We start from the raw sequence: 17,079 nt of genomic DNA, 5'->3' as shown, positions 1-17,079 counted from the left end.
TCTGCAAATAAATGACATTCCTCTGAGCGCTATGGGATCCAGTGGTTTCTCCCACTGTTGGTGCTGCCCTGAGTCTCTGTGCCAATGCCTTCTCTGGACTCCTGGAAATTTCTTTCTCCTCATTGTCTCATCAATCATCCAAATTCCTCAGTCTTCATAGGTGACAGGAGGGGACCCAGGAATAAGAAGGGATGGTGGCCTGTCCACTTCACTGTAGGCAATCATAGAAGAGACACTCTAACTCTGTGAGCAGGGTCCAGTCAGTGAGTGCTCCCATAATTGTCATGGGCCGGAGGGTAGAATAGTCAAGGAGGGAGAGGATTATGGACTTTCTGCTAACTTCCTTACAAAAAGTTCTGGATTTCCTCACCTAGGGGAGGGGCTCTGAATCATGAGAAAGCTTCTGTCCCACAAAGCTCTTCCCTATGTGTCTGTGTCCTGGCAGAAATCTTTCTCTATGCATCTGGGTGGGGAGTTCCCCAGATATACTGTAGTGGACAAGCGCGTCAAGGCATTGAGGAGTGCAGTCTGTAGCCCTTCCCACTGAGGCTTCTGGAATCGTGTGTGAAGGAGCTCAGTATGTTAGAATGTAGAGGTAGATACATCTTTTCCTTTCTTGATTTGTGTGGGTGACTCTATCTGAGCGACTAGTTCACTTGGGGGGGTTCATGGTTGAGTCTCAAGGTTTGGGCTCGCAGTCATGTCCAGCTGAGATTTCAGGGCTGAGTGAGCAGTGCCTGGCCTCCCTTGTCAAGAAAACCCCCAGCCACCTTCAGTTCCCCTGTCTAGTCCCTGTCTCTGTTTTTGTATGGTGGTGAGCAGCATCTGCTCTAGGGAGAACAGAGAGACCCAGTTCCTTCAGGTAGACATCCTGGCTCTGAATGTTAAGATCCAAACCAAGTGTGTGCTATGTCTGTTTGGCTCTAAGGACAGCTCTGAAATATCCCATGGCAGAGCAACTCACTCCTGAGCAGTGCAGCTGACTTACATACCAGGTACTCAAGAGCCTGAGATCGGAGGATACCAGTTCAAACCACAGTCACTGAGTCTGTGAATTACAATCAACTCCAAACATGGAGTGGGCTTGTGACTGGAAATGAAGGGCACTGAGTATTAAAAACTGTGGACAACAGCCATCCCCTGAGTTCAAGATCCAGAATGGAGAGAAAAAAAAAAAAACGGGAAAGCATTTCTTTTTGGAACGGGATCCCACTTTTGCCTTCTTAGCCCTGTTCTTTCTGACCCCCTTCTCTCTACCTGAAAGAGTAGCACTTTGGTCCGGAAGTAAGAGCATGAAGGAGAAACGATCTCTGACAGTTTCTGGTATATCTGCATGCTATCTCTGTAGGAGGGACAGAGAGAAGTGACAAATGGGAAAGTGAGAGAGAAGGGAGACAGGCTTGGTTTTGTTTAGAGCCAGGCCTGCAAGTTGCCTGAAGGGGAGGTTTTCAAATGATTGCATGAAGCTCCCAAGGACCCAAAAGCTGGACGCAATTTCTTCTTCCTGTCCCAATGGAGTCCAGCCCAGTTGTATTAGACAACTGTGCTTGGATTTCCATTGGACAGAAATGTAGAATTACCACAGAAACCCTGGACAGCTCCTCTGGGTCTCTGTCCAGCTTCCGTGAGACATTGAACTGAACATTTGCCGGTGCATGAACAGGCATAATGCAGGCACTGTCCCTGTTTTCCTGGCTAGCAGCCCAGGTCATACAGGCTTGGCTCTGGGGCTGGTGGTGAAGCTGGCTAGTCCCTGTGTGTGCACAGCTTCTGTGGAGAGAGGGACCCACCTGGAGACCACTTGCCATGTGCTGTCCAGGCGCTGGATGGCTCTGCTGTGCAGAGCAGAGAGGATGGCATGGAGGGAGGAGAAGTTCCTGAGGATTCTGCATTCCTGCATGGGAAGGGTGTGTGAGCCTTGCATGCTATTGCTGCCACCTGATGCCTTGTTGGCTGGGCTAAGCCAGGGTCAATACAAGGATACTGGGGAGCTGCTTACAAGGTTTCAGAGGGGAGAGAGGGCTGACCAGGCCTGGGTGAAGTTGCCCCTGAGTCCTGCGTGTGAGGAAGGAGTGAGCACCATTGCATGTATGGTATGTGGGAGTCCAGACAAGATGGCCTTTGGCAGGAGGCCCTGAAGTCCACACAGGGCTCTGAGCACATTGGAACACCTCAGAACATAAGACTCTGAAAGGAGAGTCTCTAGGCAGCAGTTGTGTCTTACCATGGCCACCGAGATCCAGTGCTCTAGCACCCTTGCCCTGGAGCAGGGCTGCATGCTGTGGTCCCCTAAGCAGGTGGTGAGCACGCAGGAGAACACCTGGTCAAACTGTGTGAAGGTGGCCCGGATGGTGGGGGCCAAGTTCTCCATGTCGTGTCTGTCCTTCTGGGAAATGACAGAATGCAGGCAGTGGTGGGGCACCACCTTCAGGAACAGCTCCTGCCAAAGGAAGGAGTGCCTCATTGCCTGGCTCACAGCACAGTGCCCAGCCCCAGATTGAGTCCCATAGTTGGGCTGAGAACTCTGGCTGTGTAGGGGTCTCTGAGTCTTAGGCATGGGTTTGTAGGGATGTCATGCCGCTTTGCAACCCTGGAGGGCACCTGAGTGTCCCTACCTCATGTCAGGGTCTGCTGTGCAATGTGACTCTTCCTCCTTGGCCTAGTCCTGAATTTCTGCCCTCCCCAAGTCACCCTGTGCCTGTCCTTTGGTTGATATCCACAGATGCTGCTTCTGTAGCACTTTCTGTTTTCTGCACTAGGCTCTGGCACACACACCAGAATCCTCATAATTGCTTGGGCTCATGTGGTCCCTGCAAATGCGGAGGTGTTGGGATTCTGGCTGCCCTCTCCACGCATAGCTCCTGGGACACAGAGGTCTCATGTACACTTTAGTGTCTGCACTTAGGAGAGTGATGCTAGGAAGCGTGAGCCAAGGTGAAGCTCAGGCTGAATGAAAGCTTGGGCTGTAGGGGAAGGAGAAGGATGAGAAGGCAGCCATGCAGAGAAGGAAGCCCGGTCTACCCTGTGCTGCCCAGGGCCTCACCGAGTCTATCCTGGTGAGCTGCTCAGCCACCAACACGGGAGGGAAATCTAAGACCTTATTCTTCTCCTTGTTCAGTCCCTCCCCTGTGCTCTCTGAAGAAGGACAGGAAGATCCTGTGAGGAAAGCATGCCGAGTCCTATTTCGATTCTCCATAAATTATTAAAGGATCCCACCCAAGTTGTGGACCAGGGGCCAGATTGTTGGTTCCCAGGATATGGATTCCAGGCTCCCTTGGGAGTCTGCCATGAGGCCAAGTTTCAAACTGGCTCCCAGTCAGCAGAGCAAAGGAGGCTGGTACTGCAGGTGACATAGCCTCAGAGTCCCGGGAAGACATGGCTGCCACCCACACCTGATGCTGTTGCTCCTATCTCGTGGTACAGTAGAGTCAAGGCTGACTTTGGGTATTTGTCTAATCCTGGTAATGTTCCTACAATTCGACTACACGCCAGAGCTTGGAGCTCAATGCTGCCCTCTTCTTATACTTAGACAAACACTGGGCTAATGCTAGAGCTGCAGGAGAAGACAAGGCCCTCTCCATGGAGGATTTGTCCCGAGGCTTTGAAAAGAGAATAAAGACCCTCTTCCCTTTGACTTCCCAACCTGGATCCCTCTACACATCCTCATTTTCAACTTCTCTGCACAGTCTCTATGTTTCAGCGTCTTTCTTCTTCCTGGCACAAGGCCTATATTAGAGCCTTCTCCACCCTCTGATGGCCCACAGTCATCCCGCCTCTTTCTTCTGCCTTCCCACCCAGTTTCCACACCATCAGACTGTGTCTGGCTGGGCTCTTGGGCCTCCATCTGAGCTAGGAGCAGTTGTGCACGGCTCTCCACGTGTGATCCAGTCATGTGCCTCTTCAGGTGAGCCAGCAACTGCTTGAGGCAGGCAAAATGTGGAGGCTGGCAGAAATCCTCCCCATACTCGTCCAGCCACATGTCCATGATAGAAGAGATGGCACTAGGGGCAGATGGTCTTCCCCCTCCCAATCATCTTGTTTTTTCTACTTCCTTTTTCTATTTCAAACAAGGAAATAAACGTATATACTGTGTGCCAGGTTACAAAGCCAGATACAGTAACAATATGAGATTAAGCATAAGGGGAAAAAAGAGAAGAGAAATAACATAGTACATTAAGAACAGCAATCACACAAGATAAAGCTCTTGTTTCCATATCCTAGAGTTCCTTTCATTTAGTGTGAGTTGAGTTTTTGGTCATCTAAATGATAAACCATTTTGGACAATGATGAATTTTCACAGTACACCGAACCACCTATCCATATCGCGTGGAATCATGATACGTTTTGAAACTAAGGAGAAATGTTAGAGCAGATCATAAGACAGTGGCTCACGGAGTGCTGTGAAGTCAAGAACTAGCACCCAGAATCCTGAGATTATCACAGAGCCTATGAGCTACTCACCAGAAGCCCAGGGACCTGGCAATCCCTTTCTGAAACCTAAAGGTAGTCCCAGGTGTCTGAAGGGCACAAGAGGAAGAAGCACATTCACACTGAATGGGAGTCCTGCTTTTAGACTGTTCTTCCTTGTCCCTAACTGAGGGGCAGGAAATAGAGCTGGGAGTGGAAGGCAAGTGGCATGCGGAAATTAGATATAACTCTTGAGTCCCTTTGAATTGAGTTGGGTGCAAAGAGATGAGGCTGTTATCCACCAGGTTAGGAAGATTTATTTGTTTATACTGTTATTAAACCTTGGATAAAAATCATCTTTTGCAGGTGTAAAAGTTTAATTTCTGCAAAAAGCCTCACTTCAGTTTCTTTGCATGTGTGGATACTGAAGATACCTAATAAGTAGAGAAATGTGGAGACAGATTTCTGATGTTCAGGGAGAGTTTTCCAGCACTAGAAAATGACATCAACTAAGTTTCTACCTCATCTCGATATTGTATGCCTGGGAATCTTTCTAATTTTATTTGGACAAAACAGATATTTATTAAGATATGTTTCATGTCCCCATTGTGATTGAGATCTTGCAAAAACACCAGCACAATCTAAAGGGCATTTCACAATCCTTGGACACACACTACCAAATCCCCACCATTGACTACTCTTCTGTCTTACACATCTAGAACATAAGCTACCACATGAAAATTAGTGCGTTTTGCAATAGACTCATTTATTTTTCTATTTGCTTGAAGTAATTTTTACTTTCTTTCTTGGTTTATCAGACCTCTGATTGATCAAGTACTTATCAATTTACTTTCATGTCTTATCAAAATCCCTAAAGTCTTTGGGATATTTGTAGCTCTGTCTTTATAAAAATAAAAGATACATAGAGCCATAATCCTAGCTACTGAGGAGGCTGAGAACTGTGGATTTGGTTCAGAGTCAGCCCTGGCACTAAAGACCTTGAGACTCCTACCTCCCATTAAGTACCAGAAAAAAACAGAAGCGGTGCTGGGGCTCAAGAAGTAGAGTGGTAGCTCTGAGCTGAAGAGCTCAGGGACAGTGCCCAGGCTCAGCGTTCAAGCCCCTTGAATGAAAAAATATCAGATATACTTTTGATTTCATTTTTTCAGCTTCTTGAGATCTGGTTATTAGCATATGATCTTCTGATAGAATATATATTCTTCAACTAGAGGAACAGGTGATGAAGAGAATTTTTTCTAGTCAGTATGTCAGCTGCACTTCACAAGATGTTACAAATGCAGTCAACCAAAGGATAGAATCCTTTCTGGAACAAAGAGGTGGAGGTCTAAATAGTAATATCGGTAGGAAACTCTATGAGATTCTTATCCAGTTAACTTCCTGAAAGCCAGAAGTATGGCTCAAGTGGTAGAGTACCCGTCTTAATAGAGAAAGCTAAGGGAGAGCACCCAGGCCCTAAGAGGAAGCCCAATAGTTCCTGCACATAAACACAGTAAGAAAGAGAAAGAAGGAAGTCCACCTCCCTAGCAGAGAAAGTCACAGGGTTGTTGTGAATGGATGGAAAGAGATATTCCAAGAATGGCACCCAAAAGGAAGCAAATATAAATGTATTCCTATCTGGCAAAGAAAACTTGAAAGTATTACAACATGAAAGTCATTTCATTTGGCTAAAGGCACTGCAATTATTAACAAAATCCTACTAAGACTCAATGCACCCAATTTGGCGCAACAGACAGTGCTAAACATAAATGAGTAGATGGATTCCAACCATGTTGGATCCTTTCCAAAGAATCTGCAAGAAACCAGATTCAACTGAAGGCCAAGAGCCAAAGGCAGCACATATCTGCAGAATATTCCACACAACGGTCCCAGAATATGTATCATCCCAGCAACCCCCAAGCTTTCTCCAAAGGAAATAATATTTAGAGCCTAGAGGCAGCATTATTCTTTTTCCCTTTCCCTTCCTCTAATACTCCTCTACAGTAATTATTCAAAGAGATTTCTTGGCAGAAATCTTAACAATTGCATATAAGAAAAGTCAATGTACTCTTTCCTATCATACTATGGTGGGATTCAACTGGAAATAGCAAGATAAACTGCAGAAAATATTGAAATAGATAGAAATCGAACCAAACACTGTGAATGGTTAATGGGTTATTAAAGAAAGAAAGAAGGGATTTGTAATCAAGTCTACAAAAACCATTAGAGAGTCTGACTATGACGTTTGGTTTCATTCTATAGGGACACCTCAACTTATACCACAACCAAACTTGACGAAACAAACAACAATGAAGAGTAAGGTCTAAATATACATATACTCTCATCTATGTGCATCTATGCATAATTAAATGTATATAAGTACAGTCACACATGAAAGGATAGTCATTGAAATGAAAGTGATTAGGATTACAGAACTTTATTTTAGGTATTGATGACACTGCAGGGCCTTTGTTATTTTTCTAAGATTCTTGGGCTGTAATATCTCTAGATCACTTTCTAAAATCTTAGGTGTTTTCAAGAAGAAATATCAAGAATTCTTCTTGTTCCTAATTTAGTGTGGTGGCCAAAAGAAATTTAGTGTTTTGTTGTAAGATTCATCAGGTTAAACGTTCTGGTGACTCCGTTGTTTCTAGTTAGAGGATAAGACAAGTTAAAGGTGGTGGTCTGTCTGTCTGTCTGTCTGTCTGTCTGTGTGTGTGTCTGTTTGTCTCTCTCTCTCTCTCTCTTTCTCACACACTGTCTCTCTCTGTCTCTCTGTCTCTGTCTGTCTGTCTCTCTCTCTTTCTCTCTCTCTCTCTCTCTCTCTCTCTCTCTCTCTCTCTCTCTCTCTCTCTCTTTCTCTCTCTGTCTCTGTGTCTGGCTCTCTCAATGAATGAGTAAAGGCTGATCATTAGGGGCTTTTTAATTTGTTATGTATTTTCCTAAAATGCTTTACTGATAAGGTGCGTTTTTGGCCCCAATCAAAAATTTGCCTAATTATGTGCTGGATGTCTATCTCAAGAGATGATGATGATGATGAAAAGACCAGCGAATCTGTTCATGCCCATGTTCATCCTTGATGTGTCTCATTTCATTGCTGTGAGAAGGAGGCTGGCTAAAATAGAATGACTTACCTAGGTTTTCAGATGTTCATGGGAGACGTGACAACTGAAGAAAGCTCCCTCATAGCATTTGTGATTTATTTAGTGAATGAGAAGTCTTTTACCATCAAGTCAGGGTTGGAATTTTATGTGAAAGGCAAATATTACTAAATAGCCAAAGCATGTCTGTGTGTTAGTTTCCACATATATTCTGTAGTTTAAGGTGAATAACTCATGTACTACCCATCCTATTATTAATCAGAGAGGCTGGACAGACAGAGGAAGCAAGGAGGGGAGAGAGGAAGCAGAAATGTAGATGAATGATCAGCTCAATTTCCTTCAATCAGGAAACTCACGAAAACAGTGTAAACAGTGCTTTAGGGTCATAGGAAAAGAACTCCTTGTGAATCTTGCATAAGTTTTTATTTAGCACAGGTAGTCATTTCATTGGAGAGAGAGGCCTCATTTCTAGGAAATACCCCTTTACATATATAGTATATGTAGAGTTCGTTTTCTGGGTATTATAGCAATTTGAGAAGAAAAGTCTCTTTAGGAACTTCCATAGTATTTGACTGTGCATAAATTAATGGTTCATGTTGATAATGAGGAGCAGAATACACATAGATTGACAGATGAGAGCCATTTGTTGTCAGATACTCAAATGTAGACAGACTTGTGTAGAAAGCTGTACAGAGACTAAGTACCATGTTTGTGGGAACCCCTTGGAAGGTCAAGGAAGTGAAATTTTTCTGTGCCATTCCATGTTTTCACAAATTGGGTAAAGAATTGAGGCTCCTGTAAGGAGAGGGAATTCTCAATGTCCTGGTGAACAATGAAGTGTTCTCTGTTTCTGGCCTGCCTCCCCTTGGTCCAATCTGAGAGTAAGTCAGTAAAGACATCTAGGATTACTGAAGGTAATGAGGGAATAGAAGGAACAGAGGAAGCAGAATATTAGCTATGATCTCAGGTTGAGTTCCCTTGAAGTGTATTGTATTGAAATTCATACAAGATGTCAAGAGGTACTGTGGTAGGGGTACTGGGAAAAATTCTCTACCTTGCATGAAACCGGTCCATATTTAATTTCCTGAACATATTCAACTGTATTTCTGTGGTAAAAGGAAAATACTGCTTTTCATTTGGTTCTGGTCTGTTAGTTCACACCGGAGTACCAGAGCAAAGAGCTAGAGGGAACAGAGGAGCTGGAGATGGAGCTGTAGCTCAAGTGGCAGAACCTGTTCCTAGGATGAACGCAGTTATGGTTTTAGTACCCAGCCTTGTAGAAAAGGTTTGATTTCCTCTACAGTTTCCAACTCAATTTTCTGTGTCTTTTTTTTTTTTAACTTCACTTTTTAGGGATGACACAACGTTAACCGCCATTGCGGTTTGTGACTCGAGCATTAACATTAGGTGAGTTATCTGTCATCTGAATGTAAATTCATTTTTAGTGTGAGTTTAGTACACAGTCTATATGACAGCTGATCATTGTCTTCATTATTCCTCCTCCTGTACTGAAACTAAATAGAAAATGATAGCATCTGGCAGCAGATACTTGGTCATGGTCTACTGTGAATTCAAACATAGCAACTGTATCTTTCTTTACCTATTCTCTACCTTATTTACTTATTGCCTACATGCAACTTTTACTGAGCCAATGGAGGTAAGAATCACAGTCAGGCACATTGAGGTGGTCTCCGTGTTTCTGAGGTGAAAGAGCTGGTGGGCCTCTTTCATTCTCCAGAAATCTGATACTTGGACAGGCCCACTGACAGTTATGATGAGAGTCCAGCTTCTAGGCTGTTGTTCCTTGTCCTTTGGTGAGAAGCAGTTAAGAATACAGCCAAGTATGTGTTGGAGTCTCTTAAGGGGCTGAGTTCTGAGGATCACAATTCAAAGCTAGCTCTGGGCAGGAAATTGTTATCTCCAAATAACTACCAAACAAAACAAAACAAAGAAAAACTGGGACTGGAGCTGTGGCTCAAGTGGAAGAGCACTATCATAAAAAAGTTCATAGCATCCAGGCCTCAGGACTGGTGGATGCACACGTTTCTTTTTTTGACAAATTAAAGACGTCATAATTACATAAAAATATTAGTGATACAAAGGCTCGCATTTTTGTTTGTATTTTACTCATTTGGATTTTTACAGAATTACATAGTTAGTGGAAGCAGTGACTGTATTATGTTTTTCTAAAAATTTAGACACATTTTAAAATATTTCTTTATAATTTTAAAATAATTTTATCATAGGATGTTATTTATTGAGTGGTTACTTGAAGAGGAGAAGCTAGTTTCCAGTTCTATGTTCGTATGTGAATATGTGTATGGGTAGTTTTATGTTATGTTTAAAATTGATTTGAGGTATTGAGGTTAATGATTCATGGGCCAATCAACTTTATTAACTTTTTTTGTTTCATTTTGACACTAAGTTTAGTGTTTGCTTGTATTACTGGATGGAAGTTCTTTTGAGGTAGCTGCTTAACACGTTTTGATTCTGGTACCCTGTGTGTTGTATATATGTTTATCTGATTTGGGAAAGAAAGGAGAATGACAACGTGGTGAATCAAGGACATAGGGTGAACCAGTGTAACAGTGATACTCACAAGACACTAGGTTAGAAATGAACTTTACAACTTGGGGTGAGGGGGAATTAAAGGAGTAGGAGAGTGAGAGAAAAAGGATAGAGTTGTAACTGTGTTCAACAAGAAATGTACTCAAGGGCCTGGAGTAAGGCCTAGTGGTAGAGTGCTTGCCTAGCATGTAGGAAGTCCTGGGTTTGATTGTTTGGTACCATGAATATGGGCAAAGCTAGAAGTGGTGCTGCGGCTCAAGTGGTAGAGTGCTAGCCTTGAGAAAGCCCAAGGACAGTGTCCAGGTCCTGAGTTCAAGCCCCAGGACTGGAAAAAACAAAAGAAACATACTCATTACCTTACTTATTAACTGTGACCCCTCTGTACATTGCCTTTACAACAAAATAAAATAAAGATAGCTAAAATGTCAACTCTTAGTGCCAGAATAGTTTTTCTTTTTTGGTGCTATTTCATTTTTCTCATCCTTATTATAATTTTAGTAATTATTTAAAAATATGTTCCAATTTTTGTAAGACCTTGTGTATTTTTTGCAATCAAAATCACATGTTCTGATTTTTTTATTTTCTTTTTTTTTTGATGGGGAAAGAGATCATTCTTGAATTTTGATAATCTACCCGATTAAACTGACCTGATAAAACAGACATTTTAAAGTAGAAAACACAAAAATAAAAGAGAACTGTCTTTGGAAATACTGCACAACTTCTTGTTTCCTCCAAATTTGCTTTATATAATTGGATGAATGTAAATTAATGAACAGAAACTTAAGCAAGATACATGTAACAGAAACTAATAAGTGAAATTCTTTCAATTTTTTTTCAAACTCATCTTTAAATTTTTCCATCATGGGAAATTAACATTATAGTTGAATGCCCAATTAACTAATTATGACATATTAAATTCTTCTATAATGCAATCATGAAGACCCTTCATGACACTTGTGTTTTGTATGTGGAAAAGTGTTAGAATTACAATTTCAACTCAATAAAAAATAATAAGTAATACTTGGCTTGTTATCTGGAGACTGCTTCTTTTGATGATTTTTAGTTATAACACCACTGAGCTGAGCAAATAAATCATCTTCTGCGAACATAAGGAAAAATAAACACATGCAAAATGAATAAAACACACTACTACATCTTTACTAGGTCATCTGTACTTCTAATAGTTCAGAAACTTAGAGATTTAGTGTACTCTTACATTAACTGCAAGAAAAAATAAAGGAGAAATTCCTTTTTTGAGATCACACTATGAAGTCAAATGGTTATTCAAATTCTGAATTTGTGTGCAAAACATGAAACACATTTACCTTTGTTCTAGGACTTAACAGATAACTTTCCAAGAATCAAACACACAGATATATTTGTGTGACTTCAATAACCTCAGCACTACAGTAATGAGAGATGTAGTAACCTTTTGCTATTTCAAGACTATAGGGAAAGAAGTCACAAAAAAGGAGAATTAAAATTGTTACAACTAAGAAACTGCTTCTTGTTAAGTTTCACCATAGTGCCACTTTCACCTTTACATAAGCATGGTGGCATAATTCAAACTCAATAAATCAGAAATCTTAATATTTAAAATTTACCTTGGCTTTCAGTTATCACCATATTAACAACAAAGGAATTAGATAGAACACAGAAGGGGTAATGGTTAAACCCACTTTGCTAGTTGGTTTCTTGACACATTAACTCATTTTTAATAAAAAGGGATAGTACATCTCAGTTTGCTTACAAGCTAGGAGATCACTTTGAATTCTCCATTTCCTAACTGCAAACAGAATAAAACATTTACAACAGATTATAAATAAATTGGTTTTCAAGCATAGAGCCAGCCCCAATGATAATAATACACTATTTTTAAAGACCTAAGGCAATGAATTCCATTATGTTCTGATTTTTCAAAAGAAGAGTTTATAATCAAAAGTGAAACTTTTTTCATATATTTTTTATTGTAATAAATGAAACTGTTTTAATAGGAAATTGGATGATATACTGTAGAAACTTCTTGAAATCTAGTCACATTTGATTGTCCACTTTTATTACCTGTGGGCATTTCTGTTATATATGGCCCAAATTTTTAATAAGGTATTTAGAAAAATGTCATGAAGTTGTTGCTTTAATTAGTATATTTGGTCTTTTTTAAGATGACTACAAGAACCATTAATAATTTTGAATTTTTCTTTGTGTTATTACATATGTACATTTATATAGGCATGCATTATTAATCTTACTTTGGATATCTTATTTTCTTTTTTTCTTCTCTTCAGATTCTGTCACAATTTGAGAACAAATGTACCTTATAGCTCATGGAAGAGAAGACACAAATCAAGACATTTTTGGGTTCCAAGTTGCCGAAATATGGTGCAAAATCTGTAAGAAGTACACTGAAGCCGATGTCCAGTGGGACAGCTGTTACTCTATTAGGAACGTCCAAGGGTAGTAACATCAAAAGTTATATAAAAAATAATGGCTCTGATTGTTCATTACCTCATTCCTTTAATTGGAGGAAAGCAAATAAATACCAACTTAGTACACAAAATACTGAAGAACCTAACAGTACTCAAAATTCACATGATAAACTCACTGATACTGAAAAACATGCACCTGCTCAAGGAATGTTGGATAAAAATGAGGTAAAGGGAGGTTTAAAAAGTCTTCCTTTATTCACATCAAAGTTAACAAAGCCATCCACTATGTTTGTATCATCTACAGAGGAGGTAAACCAAAAGTCTTTTTCTGGACCATCTAACTTGAGTAAATTCACCAAAGGCACGTTACTAGGAAGGACTTCATATTCTTCAGTCAGTGCTCCAAAATCTCAGTTGAATGGATTTTATGGAAATCGATCAGCTGGTAGCATGCAGAGGCCCCGAGCAAACTCCTGTGCCACTCGAAGCAGTTCTGGAGAAAGCTTAGCACAGTCCCCAGACAATATTAAGTCTATGGCTTGTGAAAGAATGGTAAGGTCACAGAGTTTTTCACATTCCATTCAGAATTCATTCCTTCCCCCTTCATCTATAACCAGATCACATTCCTTCAATAGAGCTGTTGATCTTACAAAGCCTTATCAGAACCAGCAGCTTCCCATTAGAGTGCCTCTACGGTCAAGTATGCTAACAAGAAGTTCTCGGCATTTGGAAGTACTTAATGGAAATGAACATTTGGGGTATGGATTTAATAGGCCTTATGCTCCTGGTGGAAAGAAACTGGCTTTAGCAAATGGGCCAGGTGTAACTTCTACTTTGGGTTATAGGATGGTTCACCCCTCTCTACTGAAATCCAGCCGACCTCCATTTTCTGGAACTATCACCGTCGATGGTAATAAAAATACATCTGCTGACACCTGTGTAGAGGAAGAGGCTACAGTTTTGGTTAAGGACAACACTACCAATAAGGACCAAGAAGTAATTGAAAATGAAAGTTACAGAACAGAAAATGACCAGACCATGAAACATGATACTAAAATTAGATATCTAAGTGATGATGTGGATGATATTTCCTTATCTTCTTTATCATCTTCTGATAAGAATGACTTAAGTGAAGACTTCAGTGATGATTTTATTGATATAGAAGACTCCAACAGAACTAGAATAACACCAGAGGAAATGTCTCTCAAAGAAGAAAAACATGAAAATGGACCTTCCAAGGATGTATTTGATTCCCCCAAAGAAAATGAAAAAACCTTTGGTAAAACTGATGAATGGATAGATTTAAGTGTTTCTGGTAAATATTAACATCCTTAATTTCCTTGCTTTTCTCCTATAACCAAATTATCATTTAGGATTATCTTCTAAGATACTCTCAGTGTTATACAGCAGGTTGAATCTGGAGTTGGGCAACATTTATCTTCCTTGTGATTTTTGTTCCCTATCCTCTTTTTAACCTATCTAATGCAAAGTCAGTAAAATGTCTTTTTTGTTCTTTCTTGGCTATTATATCCAAGACACTTCGTATTTAATATAGAGAATGTTTCCCAAATGATCTCTCTGCCTAGAGTGATGAATCATTGGTCTTTGTTAAGAATAAAACTATGTCAAAAGAAACGTAAGATAGGGAAGGTCATGCCCAGTCTAAATTTGCTTGTTTAGCAATTTTAATAGTGATACTGCCCAAGGAACTTTATTTCTGTAATTGAAGAAAATGAAATAGCCGTATATGAATCATTTCCCAATATAGATAGCTATATTGACATTAGATACTAGAGAACGTATATTTGTATTTTCATATGCCCTAAAAGAAGAACTGAAAAGAATGGATACAGGAATGTGGTCATGCCTGGAAATACACACAAACCCTTGATTGTCTGCAGGTCTTATAAAAGGGACTGTGAGAACAAGTTTATTTCCTTATAAGGAGGCAACTATGAAGTTAAAGAACACACAGAGGAAAGGAGTTTCCTGAACAGTGGTTAAAATAATATCTTGGAAAATATTAAAGAAATATGAGGATATCAGAAATGTTACAGTAGTAAAGGATGGCTAAGTGAATTTTTTTGTTTACTAGAAATATTTTAAAGATTTTATTCTTTATTTTTAAAAAAAATTCTTTAAGACTTAGAAGATGTTGCAGTTATGTATGCGTTTGGGGGCCATCTCTTTGGCCATAATATATTGAATTCTTATAGCTTATTTTTTAGAAATGACAAATAATCATATTTTGTGAATCAATATTTCTCTCTTTTTTAAACCAACTGAAGATAGGAGTGGCTATACAAAGCATACTCCCAGAAATAACTTGATTTCCCCGGATGCGGATTACAGAGCTGGCTCTTCATTTGAACTCTCCCCATCGGATAGTTCTGATGGAACATACATGTGGGATGAAGAGGGCTTGGAACCCATTGGGAATGTGCATCCAGTTGGCAGCTATGAATCTTCTGAAATGAACAGCATAGTACGTATGGATTTCTATGCCCTCTTGAAATACTTTACCTTACTGTAGTGAAGCTTTTGGCATTGATTGACATTTTTAATTTATGAAATAACTTTCCTAGTTTGGGAAATAATAACTCATGTATTTATTAGGACCCTATAAAATGTATAGTAAATACAGAAAGTGTAACCTTTGATTTAAATACATATACACATGTTCATTATAGAATATGCATACATACATGCACACACATACACATGTATCTATGGATGTACTTTATTGGGCAAGTTTAGCTAGGCCAGAAATTCTCAAGTAGGTAGAGATCGTCAGTATCTGGGAACATTTTTGGGTCTTTTTCCTTTTGATACCGGGATTGAACCTAGGACATTGCACTTGATAGGCAAGGGCTGTGCCACTGATCTATTTCCTGGGCCTTTCTGGAAACATTTTCAGTTATATTGCAGAGTGTTAGTTGGTGAATAGAAAGAAGCTAGAGGTTCAGCTATCTCACTGTGCCCATGGCAAAACATTACCTAGCAATTATTGAGAAACCTAGGGATACCATTCACAGACCACAGTAAGGTTTTTTTGTTGTTGTTCTTCCTTGTTGTTGACTGTGAAGCTTAAACTCAGGGTCTGGGTGTTATCCCTAAGCTCTTTAGCTCAAGGCTAGCTAGTACTCGACCATGTTGAGCCACAGTACCACTTCAACACAGTAAGTTTTAACTTTTAGTCTTACCTTTAGTCTTTACTCTTTACCTTGTTGAAGGCCTGGATAGCCATTGGAGGCACCTGTCCATTATGATCTCTGCAAGTTTGATCACTTGAAGCCCTTTGTTGGAGAGGAAGAGATTGTGTTGTTGTCTTATTTATAAGTTTCCTATCAATCTACCATGCATTTATTATACACAGGTATTCTAAGAAACAGTTGTGAGTAATGTGGTTAATATGCTGTTTGAATAAGGTGTAACAGATGTGTTAGTTAACAGGGCATTGATGCCTTTTGTGCTTGTATTCCTGAACTTAAGAGGCGTAGATCCAGAGGAGTGCAGTTTTAAGAATGCTTAGACAAACTACACCTCAAATGACTCACAAAAAGGAAAGGTTGACTTAAGTGGTAGAATGTTAGCTGAGTAAGCAAACTGAGCCCAACAAGCTCCAAGAGCTCCTGACAATTAAACAAAAAGACTCAGGCTGGGAATGTGTTTTAGTGGTAGAGGGCATGCCTAGCATGCATGAAATCCTGGGTTCAATTCATCTACAGTACCACATAAATGAAAAAAAGCTGAAAGTGATGATGTGGTTCAGCTGGTAGAATGCTAGCCTTGAGCAAAAGCAGCTCAGAATCATGGCACAAGTCCTGAGTTGAAGCCCTAGGACTGGCCAACAAACAAAACAACAACAAAAACCACTCTCATCCTTTATTATTTAGTATGTAAAATGAGATTTCCTCATAAAGTCATATAGTAGTTTTTGTGATTATGTTGCATTCAAAGTAGATTTCAAGCAATATGATTTTTTTTGTACTCCTATGAAATAAAGACATGGAAAAAAAAACAACAATATTGCTACCAGGCTATTTCAGGAAGAGGGTAAAAGTGGAGATAGGAGTGCTTCTGGAGTTTGATCTCAGGCTTTTCCTGGGCTGGTACTTTATCTCTTGAGCCACACCCTAGTCCTTTTTACTTTCATTATCGTTCAGATAGGGGTTCTTGTTTTTTCTGGGTCTGGCTTCACCTCATAATCCTCCTAACCACAGCGTCTCCCTTAGCTGGGGTCACAGGTGATTGTCACAGGTGATGACTGGCTTGTTTGTTGGGATGAACTCTAGCTAACTTTTTGCCAAGGCTGGCCTTGAGACTTGGCATTCTCTCAATCTCTGCCTTCTGAGTAACTGTGATTATAGTTACAAGCTACTATACTCAAACTTAACAGAAATATTTTAAGTTGTACAAGCATATAGAGGAAGAGGAAGCATATTTAATTTAGAGAAAGTGTCTTTATGTTATTAGATAAAGGAAATAAAGCTTACAGTTTATGATTTTTTTATTATGAGGCCTTTTAAAAATGAATGTAATTGAAATGCACATGAATGTGATGTCCAGCAGATGGCAGC

At 40.1% G+C, this 17,079-nt stretch overlaps 1 protein-coding gene across 2 annotated transcripts in view; it reads left to right on the top strand.

Moving 5' to 3' along the window:
- Window positions 1-6,651: 6,651 nt before the first annotated feature.
- The window catches only part of LOC150039053 (serine-rich coiled-coil domain-containing protein 2-like), a 30,519-nt gene continuing 20,091 nt past the window's right edge, over window positions 6,652-17,079 (top strand). For both annotated transcript variants that reach the window (XM_090328042.1, XM_090328043.1), the window contains exons 1-3: window positions 6,652-6,720; window positions 12,359-13,814; window positions 14,788-14,984. In XM_090328042.1, the coding sequence (XP_090184168.1) occupies window positions 12,398-13,814; window positions 14,788-14,984 (1,614 nt within the window). In that variant the 5' untranslated portion in view covers window positions 6,652-6,720; window positions 12,359-12,397. The remainder of the gene's footprint in view (window positions 6,721-12,358; window positions 13,815-14,787; window positions 14,985-17,079) is intronic.

Source organism: Megascapheus bottae, unplaced genomic scaffold (assembly GCF_031878675.1).
Source record: "Megascapheus bottae isolate mThoBot1 unplaced genomic scaffold, mThoBot2.hap1 HAP1_SCAFFOLD_50, whole genome shotgun sequence".
Taxonomy (NCBI): domain Eukaryota; kingdom Metazoa; phylum Chordata; class Mammalia; order Rodentia; family Geomyidae; genus Megascapheus; species Megascapheus bottae.
The sequence above is the reverse complement of the archived record's forward strand: the minus strand, read 5'-3'. Positions and strand labels throughout refer to the sequence as shown.